The 16,368-nt window shown below is 41.3% G+C and overlaps 1 protein-coding gene across 1 annotated transcript in view; it reads right to left on the reverse strand.

The window, feature by feature from the left end:
• LOC125881245 (testican-2-like) overlaps window positions 1–16,368 on the reverse strand; it is a 78,961-nt gene extending 62,593 nt beyond the window's left edge. The window contains exon 1 of the mRNA XM_049564329.1: window positions 16,092–16,368. Coding sequence (XP_049420286.1) covers window positions 16,092–16,268 — 177 coding nt within the window. The 5' untranslated portion in view covers window positions 16,269–16,368. The remainder of the gene's footprint in view (window positions 1–16,091) is intronic.

The raw sequence follows: 16,368 nt of genomic DNA on the forward strand, positions 1-16,368 counted from the left end.
TTGCATTTTTGCCATTATCGTAGATAAGCAAATGTACAAGGTATAATAACCATCAACTTTTATGTCACGGTATATCGCTGTAACCCTCATTGTGACATCCTGAAGCAACTGAATTGTTAGTGTCAGTGGTCACAACAAGAGACCAGTTTAAACCACTGAACAAAGAAAGGATGTGGGGGTGATTTGCATTAATGCACCACTGAAAATAATCCCCAAGAAATGCTGTGTTTACACCTGTTTAAGTAACATTTGCTGTAATGTACTGTGCCCCACTGTTTCAGGAAATGTTTTTAAAGATTAATGTCTTAAAACTAATGAGTTTTGGCTGAGAGCCACATAAAGTAGGAAAGTTTTTAAGTATTAAGAGACAGACTAACACTTTGTTGGTTTTAGTCTTTTCTTGGATTTTGTTAACAATGAGAAAAACACAAAATAAAACCAGTCCTTTTCACTGGACTGATCTGCAGTAGCCAAAAACCTGTGTAAAGATTTTTGTTGTACTGAGCAGCTGTGTAACCATTTGAGCGTGCCGTACTGTGCTGACAGCATGTGTGTGTTCTGCAAACCTCCGAAAATTATGATTACAATATCGTTTCACCACCATCTATCTGTGCCTGTGATCATTATTGCATTTGCTGTTTCCAAAACTTCAACGGCATCGCCTGCTGTTTGAATTAATTAGACTCCAATGACAAGTCCATTGAAGCCGCGGAGCTCTTTTACAACTGTCAGACACACGAGTTTAGAGACCAGCGGCATGGTTAAGAGAAGATAATGATGATAACCATCCCAGATGAAATGCCGCAGGGATCCGCATGAGACAGCTCACAGGGGTAGCTAAGTTAAATATGCTAGCTGGCTGATTACATTTAATTCCCCCCGTCTGCCATGGCAATGAGAACAAATTGGGTTGTTGTGGCTGCTGATAATGCTAATCTCCCGCAGTGGCAGCGGGATATTACAGTAAAACAGGGAGCCACATTGAGATGTCACGTTATGGCTTTAGGAAGGACTACATCACACATAAATGAGATTCTGTCGGGTTCTTTCAACTGAGAAAAAAGCTATTAGTGCTTTAGCTCCGCGCCCTATCCCTGCTATACGATTTGCTTGATTAAGGTCATTTCAATATGACTTTGTAGCGCGTATCCATTACTCTGCCAACTCGACAAATTAACAGTCTCTGTCTCTCTCCCACACACGCACATACACACACACACATGCACACACAAACAAATATATCCACCACATGCCACACATACTAAATACAGCTTGAATACAGACAGGATCACACTTTCTTCCAAGCATGTCCTTGACACCTCCCTCTTGCTCTGTCAGTTAATACAGCGAGGAGGCTCAGCTCTCCCTACTCCTTCACACACAGCTCTGGAACAGGCAAGCAACAAGAGCCCGTCTCGTCCAGCATTAAAATCAAACATACAGAAGACAGTAAACGAGGCTGATTGTCCCCAGGCAAGAGCATGTCCTCAAAGTTTTTGTTGCTGCCTGGCCTAATTGTACAGCACTTGCCCTGCTGTTTTAACAGTGAGTGATTTGTGGCCTAAAGCAAAGAATCTATCAATGCCAGGTTGAACCTGAGCACCCTACATTATTACACCTATTGTTACTGAACATAAGCGATATGGCTGTGTTTGCTCAGGCCGTGTCTTTAGTGCAGCTCGGTCCTCGACGACTCATAATGGTGACCCCAAACACACATCTATCAAAAGCATAACAACGCCCGAGGCAGACCTGAAATATTCAGGATAGCACTTTCCTGCAACCTAAATATATTTCCACCTGGCTAATATATGCACAGCTATGTTTGCAGGGTTTTTTTCTACCTTGGGTTTAATAATTTCCACCCAAATAACAGAGAGGGATTTCAGCAGGTGAAGTCTGTTCCAAAGTGTTTACCCACTGAAGGGTAAACTGAGGTTTCTGCCTCGTGTCTGTGAGCAATAACAATAAAGGTCATTGCAGATAAACAGATTAGGATGTCATTGTCAAGGGGCAGATGAATTTCCAGGTGGTGATGATAATGTCGGTTGGTCAGTTGGTGCAATGCTTTGGTCCAGACTGAAATACTGAAGCCTTCCACATGAGTTCCCAGTCAGAAATTCAACTGGATAGGATATGGGAACTGGAACATGGAAGATCACCACCAACCCAGACCTCAAAATCCAAGATGGCTTCAACAGTAGTGAAAGCTCCTGTCTCTTATTTGTGTCTCATTAAGTCAGTCGTACACACAGTACTCTCCAGCTTCTACCTGTGGACAGGTTGCTACGATGTTTGTAGCACAAAACACTGCGTAATGTGTTGTGATTAGGGTTGCAAAATTCCGGGAATTTCCAAAAATGGAAACTTTCCATGGGAATTTATGGGAATAAACGGGAATAAACTGGAAATTTTCAAAACTGATGGTTGGCTCTTCGTAGGGAACTTAAATATAGTTGAGGAAAGTTATATTTTAGCATAATCTTGACTAAAACAAACAGATGCCATTCAAATACACTTGAATATCCATGCCATTCTTCAACCACATGCACAGAGCACACTGCTTACTGCATGGCTATTGAGACGACACCCCCTACTGGCACTGTGCATGCCTCCAGCACATGTACAGAAGATTTCTAGAAGACTGGACCACACTTTTGAGCCTGAAGCACAAAGACTATTGAAGGCACACATTTGAGCCTGCGGACTAAACAAAGTGAAGTAAGTTTTGATGATATTAAATATATTTATTGAATGTTTAAATTGCAACTATAACATACAAATGTATTCATCTAGTAGCTAGCAATCTGATAAGTTAGATGCTAAATAAGCCATAGCTAGCATAACATAAGGCAGATGCTAGCTACCACATGTGGCTGTTTTTTTCTGCCTCCTGCAATATGTTATGTATGTGATGGAGACATGCACAGTGCCAGTAGGGGGTGTGGTCTCAATAGCTATGCAGTAAGCAGTGTGCTCTGTGCATGTGGTTGAGGAATGGCATCGATATTCAAATGTATTTGAATGACATCTGTTTGTTTTAGTCAAGATTATGCTAAAATATAACTTTTCTCAACTATATTTAAGTTCCCTATGAAGAGCCAACCATCAATTTTGAAAATTCCTAGTTTATTCCCATAAATTCCCATTAATTCCCATAATTCCCATTATTCCCATGTAAAGTTTCCAATATGGAATATTTCCAAAATTCCCAAGCTTAACTTCCCATGGAAATTTACCGGAAACTTTCCGGAACTTTACTGGAAATTTTCCGCCCCTTTGCAACCCTAGTTGTGATCTCCTGATATTGCTATCTATGGCCAACAATGATTTGGCTAGAAGACATTCTGTGTGTTCCAATCCCCATACTACCATACGATATAGTATGCGAGAAGAAGATTTAGTATGTCCCAACACATGGCCAGGATGTTCTACTGCAGAAATATATCAAACCAAAGATGGAGTCTCTGTAGCAGGTAAAAAAAAACCCCGCTCTGCCCCGCCTACTTAACTCCTTGCGTTCGGGCCCCATGTATCTCAGCTGTAATGTTACAGTTGTGTACTCGTGGACCCCATTGCGCCTAACAACCACACTGACAGAAGCAAAAGGTAATCCTGTAATTAGGAGTGGGAATCACCAGAGGATCCACGATACGATATTATCACGATACTGAAGTCACCATACAATATTATTGCGATTTACAGATGTTGCGATACGCTGAGTATTGTGATGAAACAAATTCCGATTTATTACCTGTAAATTATGACCCTAGAGGTAAATTTTGTCAACATCTGTTTTATCTAATAAGACACAGTTTTCAGTCACACTTTCTGGACTGAAAAACCAAATGATTACATTATTCTAGTAGGCTACCTAAAGTTTAATTTGTATTTGTCATATTAATCATTTGTACAATAAAAAAATCGTTACTTGGAACTGTGTGACGATACGATATTGTTGCACAAAAATATCGTGATACTATCCTGTATTGATTTTTTCCCCTACCCCTACGAGCAATCAATGAAAACTAAATATTCCACTATGAACTCTTAATTGGCGATGATATAAAATCGTTTACAAAGCTTATAATGGCCAGATTCTGACCAACTTTCCGATCGTCTGATCATAGTTAGTGATGTTGTACTGGACTGCATTATAGTGATTAAACATAAGCAGCCCCTCTCAGTGTAATGCAGTCCAGTTTAACACAACAGCCTTAATAATAGTTCAATTAAAGCTACTCTTACCTTTCTTGCATTTCACACAGCACTCCTCCTGCAACTCCACCTCCCTCCAAAGGCCTACTCCCCCCTCCTCCATTATGTCCTCATTACGTCTATGAAAGACGTAGGCGTTAGCAAGGTAACGTTAGATACACAAAAGAGGAGAGCGAGTGTAATGTTACAACCAAGACAGTCAAACACAACCCCGGAGTTTTAAAAGTCAACCAGAGTCAGTGATGACTGATGAGTTTTAGAATAAGGTTACAGTGCTAACGTTAGATAGTAATGTTAACGTTACTAGTAAGTGGAAACGCACAAGGAAGATAACATTACTGTTTCAGAGGCTATGCTACAGTAGGCTAACGTTATCCATTAGCAACTGAATGCTGTGTTGTCGTATATAACGTTATAGCCTATGTTACATGGGAACTGCCCATTGGTCCGACATCCCATTGGTCCGACCATATTAAACTCATTGTTCTGAAGTCCATTCCGAAATCATCATGGTGCCCTGTGGTTAAGGTCTGGTTAGGTTTAGGCACAAAAACCACTTGGTTAGGGTCAGGAAAACATCATGGTGTGGGTTAAAATGAAAAAGAAAGTGACAAACACATAAGCCATGAACCTGCTCCACCTCAAGCCTTTCCCAGCTGACCCAGAGCCGGTCGTGTCGCACCATCAGGGTAGAAATACGCCCACCAGGAGCTGTTCAGCACCGCGGACCAATGGGCTGTTGGACCAATGACATGGATCCATGTTACATTAGAGGCAAACTAAAAGTACCTGTCCAGCAGAAGCTCTGCGACCATCTCGTCCCTTTTTAGCTCAGGGTGAAGCTGCATCCGTCTTCACCATTGCTCGAAAGCAGAGGCGATATTGACCCAAGTTTTGGCTCTTGCAGCATCGAGTTCTCTCTTAGTGTTAGCTTCTTCTGCTATATTCTTTCCTTTGCTAACTGATTTCCCTGTTGGAGCAGCTGGAGGTGGAAGCGGTGGTCCGCATTTGTCTGCCATTGTTATGGAGAAATGTTACGCGAGCGGTTACGTTAGGCCTCCATGTGGGGAAGACAGACAGGACGCTTGAACCAATAACTGCATTTGGTCCGAATGCAATGATTGATCTGAGTTTTCTTAGAACCATATGAGAATGGTATAATTATGAGTTTTTATCTCAGGTGGAATTCACTTAAATTTCAGTGTGCCATCAGCTTATTAATAGCATGTTAACCTACACAAAGAAAAGCGTAAAATTTCCAGAAAGGTAAATGTTGCTTTAATACCTCTTACTCTCTTTGTAGAGGTAGAATTTATGGCTAAGCATCTGTACTGAATTGCATTACATTGCACAGGAGTACCTAATAAAGTGGCCACTGCTTGTAGCTCTGTTAGTTTGTTAAGGAAAAACGGATGGATCACTGATTAAGCAATGGGTGTGCCACCATTACAGCCACGGATGGAGACAGACACAGAGGCAGAGTGGCAGCATTTATCGCTCTGCCTGCAGCAAGGCATAGAGGAGCTTCACCAGTACAGAGACAACTCTCAGGCAGATGCCACTATAAATAATGCATGAACAATAGAGCCAGAAGAAGAACCTTGGAACAGCTAATTATTCAGCCCGACATTTCAGCAACTCACAGAGAAGTTAACGGCTTAAAAAGATGGAATTCAGGCCGTCATCGCTACTTTTGTAGTAGGTGCAGCCAGGCTCCATTATGAAACACATTAATCTACACGTGCCGTCCTATCACAACAAGTAGCTTCCTCGTGCTCGGGTACAGAAAAAGGGGAGAGGGATTTTGTGTATTTGGACAAGCTGTGGGCTGTGGAACATGCTTATGAAAAAGCGTTCCTGCTGTTCAAGGCAGCCGTTGAGCTTCTCTCAGTGTTTCCTTTGCGTTTTTCTGCAAAGCACAAACTGCTTTCCGGCGAGCAGAGCTTTTCCACAGGAGCAACAACACAAAACAGCCTCTCCACTCAATTAGCAATCACCCACGCTCGTGTTGGGAAGCCAACAGGATCTCCTTTCTTCTCTGTTTCCAAACGTATCTGAGCAGCCCAAACACTTGCAGCAACCCCCCCACAGCCTCCCTAAACATTCACCTCCAGTAAAAGACATGCATGGTAATGACAAGAGGACAAGAAAGCGTCTCTTTCCACCACTTCTGCCATTTTGATCTCATTAGTGTGCAACGAGCAGATCGCCACAGATAGCCGATTTGATAGGCTGATCTTGAGATTCACACAGCGGAGGAAATACAGATAACTATTAGCTCATTTAACTGTTATGGTTTCTCCCGTCTTAATTTTCAACCCACGCATCGCCATTCGCTTTTAATTGGAAATAGGCCTCATTATCATATTTTCTACAATTGCATACTGTCCTCTTGCTCTAATTTTTCTAATTTTTCATATCCGTAATTACACTGGCTGTTAGTGCCGGAGCATAAATCCTGTGGGAGGCTAATAAATGGCTGAGGTTGATGACAGGAGCAGAAAAACCCACAGCTGGCGGCGTGTCTTTGAGCTACGTAAAGGCGCTCAGTGTCACTTAGGATGCAACACAATCATGTTCAGGAGGATAACAGAGTGAACCCTGGTCTTGTCTGGTGCCTTGGTCTGGTCTTTTGTTAATGTAGAATCAGTGACTGGGCCATCGCCATTATCTCATTCACAGTCGCACATTCATGACTCTGATCCATAGTTGGAAGAAGAATTATGTTGCTTATTAGAGCTCATTTAGTTCTTTCATCTTGCTTACTGTCCTGTTTGTGTTGCTGTATAAAGTGCAATCAACAGAAAATTAATAGTTAGGAATTTCAATAGTCCACTATAGCTTATTAAAAGTGAGGATTTGCTCCTTCTGTGTTTTATAAAGGCATAATTTAAGGCTTTAGGAACTTTTGATGCCTCCAATTTAACATTAGGCTAAATAAATTCAACAACATTAAGATTCTTCAACTGTGCTAGCAACTCAGTGAGGCTGTATTTATGCACAGCCACAGACTGTATATTAAAGATGGACGACATGACAGCTCCATGGATGTATAAAGAGACCTGGATACAGTGCTGGAGGTGGGACTTTGTTAATTCCTATTCCAATTTCTCAGAGGTACATGAAGCCAAAATGGATCAACTGGCGTAAAATGACCCACTCACAGGTGCACTAGACTTCTGCCTGCCGAGCTAGCCACTTATTGTTCAGTACTCCGTTAACTTGAATGCTGATAAAATGATTTAATCCTGCAGCTCCTCTGGACTTTACAAACCTCAAACAAGTAATTTTGCAGTGGTTATGATGCTAAAAAAAACTGATCCACCGATTTACAGAGGTCTCGTTCACCATGTTAGTTGGACGGATGTAATAACATTGTATGGCTACTATGAAAATTGGATTCAAAGTCTTGACGCACTTACTGGGGGCCTGGACATCTCCTCAAAAGTGAAGCCAAAACATCTTTATCACCCCCTGGTGGCTGGCTGCAGTACAGATCATAAACCCCACACCCTCCATGTAAGTGGATGGGACACAGGCCAAAATAAAAGATCAAAATACACGTCAAATAATTTTTCCAAAAGATGATTTCGGTCATTTTAGGTAGTTCTTATCACACTGCTGCATGCTCAAGTGCTTGTTTGTCTGATGAGTTTGGTTTTAATTAGTTATTATAAATACTATACTACTATACTACTACTATAATAAAGGGGTAAGACATCATGATTAACAGTTATGAGTGCCAGTTGGTGTGCTCATTGTCAATGGCACTGCTCGCGATTGGTCAGACAGATGTATGCGCAGGAACTCCATACACAAGATCACAACTGCTGAGAATCTGGCTCCAAATGATATCACCAGTGCAAGATGGCAGCGGCCATATCCGGGATAATTGGCTTCATTTTTATTCAGTGGGAGGAAGTGCGGATGTGTCATCCATCTTTAAGTTCTATGTGCACAAAGGTGCTTTGAACTAAATGCTAACATCAGCAAAGTAGCATGTTCACAATGGCAAACATCTTGCCAAATATTGGATGGACTGCCATAAAACCTTTCAACTTTAATGTCCTCGGCAGAATCGTAATAACGATAACATAATACTAACGTAATAACGTAATAATCCTCAGCTGTACTTTGTGTTCAGGGCTGACAAGCAAATGTTAGCTCGTATGCTAACATGCTAAACTAAGCTGGTGAGCATGGTAAACATATAGACTGTATAAAATAATGCACCTGGCCACCGTGACATCACCCATTGGTTTGTGGACTCCCATTTTGAAGCCTTGAGCATGTTGGATTTTTGGAGCCAGAAGTGACCATATTTGGATGAGAGGCTGGAGTTGGATCTGTGGTGATCACTCAAAGTGGCCACATTCTTAATTATGCATAACTTTAAGCCTTAATATTTAAAAAAAAATTGAAACAGAATAAATACTGAATCTGCTTTTCGCACCAGGCTGTAAACATGTTTATGTCTGCTGTTAAGTTGAGCCAGCCTCAAGTGGCCATTTAAGGAACTGCAGGAACACTATACCTGCTTAACATCAGTATGTTATCAATGTCATTGATATCATGCTTACGTCAGCATTTAGCTTAAAGCGCCGCTATGTATAAGTACAGCCTCACAGAGCTGCTAGCATGGCTTTAGACTCTTTTACTATGTGTCGACATTTTATAACAACTTATGGATTAATCAGTTTTGAAAATAATCACCAGCTGCAGCCCACTAACCCATACATGCACAGTGAATAAAATTTTAGTTATTTTCTCTTTCTATATGAATATTGATGTTGTAGATTAAAGCACGCTGAGAGGGTTTGGTAAAATTTAAGAAACCACTTATTGTGATCTAATTATTGTATTTATCAAATTAATTCGGAGGCAGCAATAAGGCTAATGATCACTCGTATTTTTGCCTGGCTCTGTGCTAATCTTAACAACCAAAGGAGCTGAGGAGCCATTTACCTGAGAAAGATGTGGCAATTTTCCCTCATTAAAAATGGAGCAGGCAGTCGAGCAGGTGCAAACCTTAAACAGCCCTCTGTGGTTGGCTTAAAGGCTGCACAGCTCCTTAATGAGTCCCCTCTTTGCATTGCTCAGAGAGATGGGTGAATCTGGCCGTGAATGAACAGCACAGTATTGTTCACATGAGTTCCCGCTGAGCAGATCCACCCGAACGCACCAGAATGCAAAGTGGAACTTGTGCTGGGACGAGGAAAATACATCAGGCAGTCAAAGGAGCGTTTTAACTGATGAGCTGATTCGGGAAGATGCAATCAACTAATTACAGCCGAGCTTAATTTGTGGACGTTAGTAACCCGCTGGCCTCTTTGTGTGGGTACATTCTGTGCAAAGTTACGAGAACCTACATCAGGAGATTTGATGTCTTGACATTTTCAGTGTGCCATGATTACAGCTTCAACACTGATGCCAGTCATAATGGTGCTTGTATAACACCCTGTAACCTGCTGCGGATTATCCCAACACCTCCTGCCTCTGCAGCTGTTGGTCTTATTGTTCTTCCTTTCAATGTTTCCTCATTATGTCTCCATGCTGGATAATCATGTGTACACTGGTCCAATTTAAACACCAGTCAGATCAATCACACAGCCGTCGCTGCGTTAAAAAAAGCCCACATAGTGATTTTTTTAGATGCAGTATGAATATTCTTGTTTTCACACCACCTGTTTTGCCAAGACAGCTAGTAAACAAATAAAACCCCTTCACATTTCACATGGTGTCTCTCACTGCCCGGTACAGCAGAAAATAGTCCTATCTAAGCAGAACAAAGCCAGCTCTGCTGTCAGTCTCCCCACACAATCACAGCTCCTCATCAGGTTCAACAGTGCCTTGATTTTTTGATGAGATACACACGGAGAGGCAGGAGTATGCACGGGCACAAACCAGGGATGGGCGATATGGAGAAAAACATCACAATATCATGATATTCTTTAGCAGATACCTCAATATCAACAACATCAGTAATGTGGATATAATGAAATGGGTAAAGGCAAACACAGAACAGAGACTACAGCTTGATAAGCTCAGAAAATGACATCAATTGCTGTAATGCAGACTTCAAAACCAGGAGAAGACAACACTTCCAATATAGAGTGCTTCAGGGATGACGTTTTACGCACTAGTTCCCTCATCTAAAAGCCTACTATGGAATTTTTCCATTGGATTTTGGATTATTAGAGAAAATAAGATCTGTGGCAAAGAAATGTCAATGATACTTGAACATTTTGTTCAGCAAGATAATCTTTACAGATCAGCAACACTGCTACAATGTTTGAAGCCTAAATGCAAATGACCCTTCACTCATAAAGTAGCATGGGGCCGGCTCAGGCTAGGTTCCAACAACAATGTGGCTCTGCTCCATTGACTCTAATGCAGTCGTTTCAGATTTCCTTCATTTTCAGGCTGGTTTTGTGGATTTGGAGCTAAATGTTGTGCCTGGGGCACGTTGTGTGTTAATGATACTCGTTACCTGGAGAGGTTGGAAAAAGATATACGTTTCTCCCCTGTTCCAAAACCAAAATCAAACCCTGAAAAGTGTAGGGTTAGCTAGCTAGCTACTGAAGATATAGCCTACTGAATGTATACACATGCTGCTTTTGCTTTGTAATGATTATAACAGTGAAACAAAGACCAACACTGCTGTACAAGAACCAGTGAAGGGAAGCAGGGAAACTTTGCTGATATTCAACCAGTTCTGTGTCATCGCATTGTGCACAGATGAACGTTGTTTGTTGGGAGCAGCATGGGGAGGAAGTCGCACACCGTTCATCTGCACACACTGTGATGCCACACAGCTGGTTCAATATCAGAATATAAAGTTTCCCTTTATATTCATTGTCTTGTGTGGCGATCAGCAGTGATGTGGTGGTTCACTTTTACACTGTGATCTGTAGCCTATAGTTCAGCTTTAGCTTCTAACTATCTTTGTCTTTTTAACCTGTTGTTGCTGCTGAGTCAGTTTGACATCCTGGATATATCCTTCAAACACAGACTGTAGACCCCTCTGTCTGCTTCTCTCTGGAATCACTGTTTCGTTTTTCCAAAAATATGATAATATTTCCTCAGGGAGTGCAGTTAGTTACAGTGTGGGCTCCATGCTTACTCCGACAGCTTGATGGACCATCACAAAGGGGCAGGGCTTAGCAAAAGGTCAATCGCCAGAAGTAAAAAGCTAATGTTAGGCTATAAACAAATTACACCATAGTCGCATGACTAATGTCGCCACCACGAGGCTGTAGAGCCATGTTCAACGTGATAACATCTGTAGTCTACATCTAGCCATTTGTTAGAAACCGCCTTTCTTAGGACACAAAGAAGCTTCAAAATTAATGAGTGGAACCTCTTAAGCTTGTGTTAACCACAGACCATATTTCAGGCATCTAACCAAAAACCCATTGACTTAAAAGTTAAAAGCATCATTGAATGAGCATCTTCCAACAAGGCTGCACTGTATACCTAACAACTATTTCCTTTTATGTCTGATGATCCTTGCTTTTTATTAAATGTGATTTGATAATAAGTCTCTTCATAATTTTTTCATCTGGATTTTCGTGCCACTTTTGTCCAAACAGCCTCGACACTTTGCTGTAATTTCACTTTAATTATGTGTTTACTGTGCTTGAATCTTTAGTCTGAATCCCAGCGCTAAACCTTTGAGGTCTGGATGACATACCACACACATTTACCACACATTTGACTACACACAAACACGCAGTGTGTATCCACCCCCACCCCACCCCCCAACTGTGACTTTTTCATCTTTTACGGTTTTACAAATTGGAATCACAGCACATTAATTAAATTTTAATGAAACTGATGAACAGATTTGTTTTCACGTTGACATTTAAGAGACTTTCTCTAATGGCCAGTTGCAGAAAAGATTAATTAATCCACTGGGATTCAAGAAAACAAGTAAAAGTCAGAGGGGGATAAACCAACCTTTTACAGATATAGTCTGGTGGCTAAATGTAAGTTAATGAATCGATTCGTCAGTTTGTGAGAAGAGTCCATTTGACACTTTTGTCCAAAACACTTTACAAATAAGTACGATCCAAACTATAGTACATCAAGGAGAAGCCACTGAAAATTGATTAATCGTTTAAGTCGAGCAAAACATGTTCTGGTTCTCGCTTCTACGATGAGACGATGCATTTGCTCTGTGCAGTGTTATAGAAATGTAAATTCAATAACTTTTGGTTCTCGACTGTTGAAAATTAAGCAATTTTCTGACGTTTTTACAGACAAAACAATCAATCTACTAATCAATAAACTGAAGCCCTAATAGTCATCGTATAAACTGAACATGTATCAACATTGTCATGAGCCCACTCAAGCTGTGGGTCCCTCCAATCACAGAAACCTTTCACCCAACCATTAACAGCACTTACGTCACCATGCTGTTGCATGCAATACCTGTGTTGGGAGTTTGCCTGATACGTGACATTTTGCATGTGTCAAACTCAGAATCCAAATGCAACTAAATCCATCTGAAACAAAACTTCTGGATATCTCAAACAAATCTTCTCAGGACAGCGTGGGTGTACATGCCCCTGATATGCCACCAAACACCCCACAGTAAAAAACCTCGCCATCCCTCCGTGTTCACCCTTAGCTATAGGTGAGCCAAACCACTCCAAAGACCAGCCAAGATCATATTAAAATTTGCATAACAACACAAATTTGCATTTCAATTTCAAATTCTCCAACAAGCTTTCCGTGCCCTCGGGGGTCCGAGGTAGCGGGGCAGATTCCTGCATGCCGCAGAGCACGGTCAAAGGTAATGCAGCCACTGTCTGGCTGACGTTGATAAGACTATCTGTCTGAGGTGATATTTCTCAGCAATGAGATCAAACGGTCTGTCTGGTTGTCAAGGTGGAGGCTTGGATCCGAGCCGTCGCTAACCGAATCCTCCTCAGAGATCCCTCACATCCTGATTCACGCCACGTGTTCTGTCTTTTGGTACAAGTGAGGTGTCACACACTCGATGCTGTAACCTCCTGACCCCTCTGCATGCTCACTCTCCTCCCATCTCCCACACATCAGCTGGTGATTGTGTTTCTGATGCTGACAGAGAGAGCAACAAGGCTGGACAATATACAATCTGGCCTCCCATTTAAATCAATGAGTTGACAAAATATTAGAATGCAGCACAAAATGTACGCCATGATTATTTAGGCAATGACCACATCCCGATATAAACTTTTGGACTACACTGGGACCTGGAAATATACACCATTAGGTGGAAGAAACAGTACAGCTTTAGCTATTAGAGATGCACCAATCCAGTATGAACATCAGCATCAGCACTGATACCGACCTTAAAGGAAGAGTTCATCCCAAAATCAAAAATACATATTGTTCTTCTCACCTGCCATACTTTTCATCAGTCTAGATTGTTTTAGTGTGAGTTGCCGAGTGTTGGAGATATTGGCCCTAGAGATGTCTGCCTTCTCTCAGATGAACTAGACGGCGCTCAGGTTGTGACGCTCAAAAAATACATTTGATACTTTCTACAACTAATGATCCACTTACTCAAGATAATCCACGGACCTTGTTGTGAGCAGTTCAGTGCAGGAACTTTTTACATAACTACACTCATCAACTATATCACCACGCAGAAGGAAGAGTGCATCTACTACTAGCTCACCTAGCACCACCAGCTGGCTAATGTTACAGCTCAGTCAAGGAGGACACCATCAGTGTTAACATGTCGCCCTGCCATGAGCACAGGCATATCGCCCATGAGCAGACGCAGTTAGTTTAGCAGAAAGAAACAAGTTCCTACTAGGCTTGGGTAGTATCCATTTTTCATACCTTCATACCTTCCTGAGTGTGATAGTATTTGTGTGCTCTGCTCCACTTATCAACCCCCACCCCAAAAAATAAACAGTAAACTCACAAAATATCAAGAAATGTAATATACTTACACCTATTTTCAATCGCTCACCTTTTAAATTCAAGTTTCTCTCTTTTAACGAACTAAAATTTATGTTAGATTTAGGGATGCACGATAATATTGGCACATCATCGATGTCAGCCAATATTGGCTTAAAAATTAGAGTCAGCCAACAAGCTTTTTTCTTATATTGCAAAATGAATTAATATTAAATACAGTATTGTATGTCATGTCTCCATATAAGAGTAGACATGCATAATACGATGTTAATTCCACTGCAGAAGAGACTCGATGATCACTAAAATTAGGTTGGGAAAAAAAGTGGATAGTCGGTTATCAGCCAAATGAGTTGTAACATATTGGCATACTGGATATCGGCAAAAAATCCAATATCGTGCATTGCTAGTTAGCTTAACTGACTTATGAACTCAGCGTAAAACACACTTCATTTAAACTTGAGAGAAACAAATTCAAAATTACCAAAATGGTCTTAGTTAGTCTTGTTAGACGTTAAGTTAGTTCGTCCAGTGCCCCAACAATCATCACCTTTGGTTTGGTCGAGATAAACCATTAATTTACCAAGTTAATGTAAAAATATAGTGTTTTCCCCCACAGTCTTTCTCTTCCAGTGCTTGCTGACTATTTACAGTCCTGTAACGTTATCCCCACCACTCGCAGTCACCATGTTTTTCTGCTCAGCTGCCTGTTCCACCAGTAGAGACTGACCTCTGGTGGCACGTGATGTGCACTACACACTGTACAATACAGCCTCTATTCAGCATCTCCATGAGTTCAATCAAAGAGCAGTGTCTGTGTTTTTGACAGTATTTAAAATCATACCGTCTGGTACACCTTGACACTGCAAAAACCTATTTCCTTGAATGAAACGTGTATTTTCTGACGCTTTGAGCACCACAAGCGGAGTATCATCTAGTTCCATTATACTCAAGAGAAGGCAGACATCTTTACAGCCGATATCTCCAACACTCAGCAACTCACACCAAAACACATAGATTGATAAATAGCACCACAGGTAAAAGGAAAAGTGTGTATATTTGATTTTTGATCATGAATTTACTATAATATATGACATAGATAGCAGGAAATTTCTCACATTTGAGAAGCATGAACTAAAAAATAGTTGTTAATTTTCAGTCGATGACTGATTGACTATCAGCTCTACTAAATTCAGGTCAGTAGAAGATTCACACTGTAAACTGACAAATTAATTTACTGTGATCCTCCAGATACTAGCTGAACAGAATAAACAACGCCGTCCCTTCACAGCCCAGAATGAAGCCTGGACAACAAACACATAACACACACAACACATGGGAATACGAAATGTTTGTTCCCTTACTATTGATATTTGTGATTCAGGGAATTCACAACTGATGTCTCGCTGTGTGGCTCCTCAGTCTGATGCCGTCTACAGCTGTGAGCCCTTCATTTTTATGTGCAATATGGCAGATCAATGGGTATTGATGAGTGAATACAGACACAGTTCAGAATGTATCACAGTAGAAGGAGCTTTAAAATGGCTTTGGAGACTAATGTGATGGATTTCCTTTGAGTTGTATTTTATTCACTCTCACATTATAAAGCCTGTGTATGAAAGTGTCAATTTAAGCATTAAAATGTGTCATAAAAAGTAGCCTGATTGGCTTGTCAGACAATTTAAAGGCTGTTAATGAATGAAAATGAGAAATGAGAAGAGGTATATCAGGTGCTTATTCTTGTATACAATATTTAGACACACTATCCAGTGTAACATTTCCATATTTTTCTATCTTTTTGAAGTATTTCTGCACCGCAAACCGTGCATTTGCACTTCAGAGCGGCACAGTCAACTGTGCGCAAAATCACCTCCACAGACAGCATCTCCAGCACCAGCACGGCTCGGATCAGATACGACACACACGCACGCCTGTATAAGGACACTGAACACACCACTCACGTCTCTGAAGCGATTCCAGTGCTTGATCTTACGGCTGTACTGGGAGATGGTGGACAGCCATTGCTCATCTTCCATGAAATTCCCGGCTTTTCCTGCCTCTTTGCCACTTTTCACGTCCACCTGGAGCGAGTAGCCAACCAGCAGGCACAGGCAAGCGACGGCTCTTAAAACGACCATGTTGCACAGGCAGTTGGGTCTGGGATGTATCTCCTCCTGCTGCAGCTGCTGCCAAGGATCCACACACAAGACTGCTGCTGCTGCTGCTGCTGCTGCTTCA

The sequence above is a fragment of the Epinephelus fuscoguttatus genome, linkage group LG20, assembly GCF_011397635.1.
Source record: "Epinephelus fuscoguttatus linkage group LG20, E.fuscoguttatus.final_Chr_v1".
Lineage (NCBI taxonomy): Eukaryota > Metazoa > Chordata > Actinopteri > Perciformes > Serranidae > Epinephelus > Epinephelus fuscoguttatus.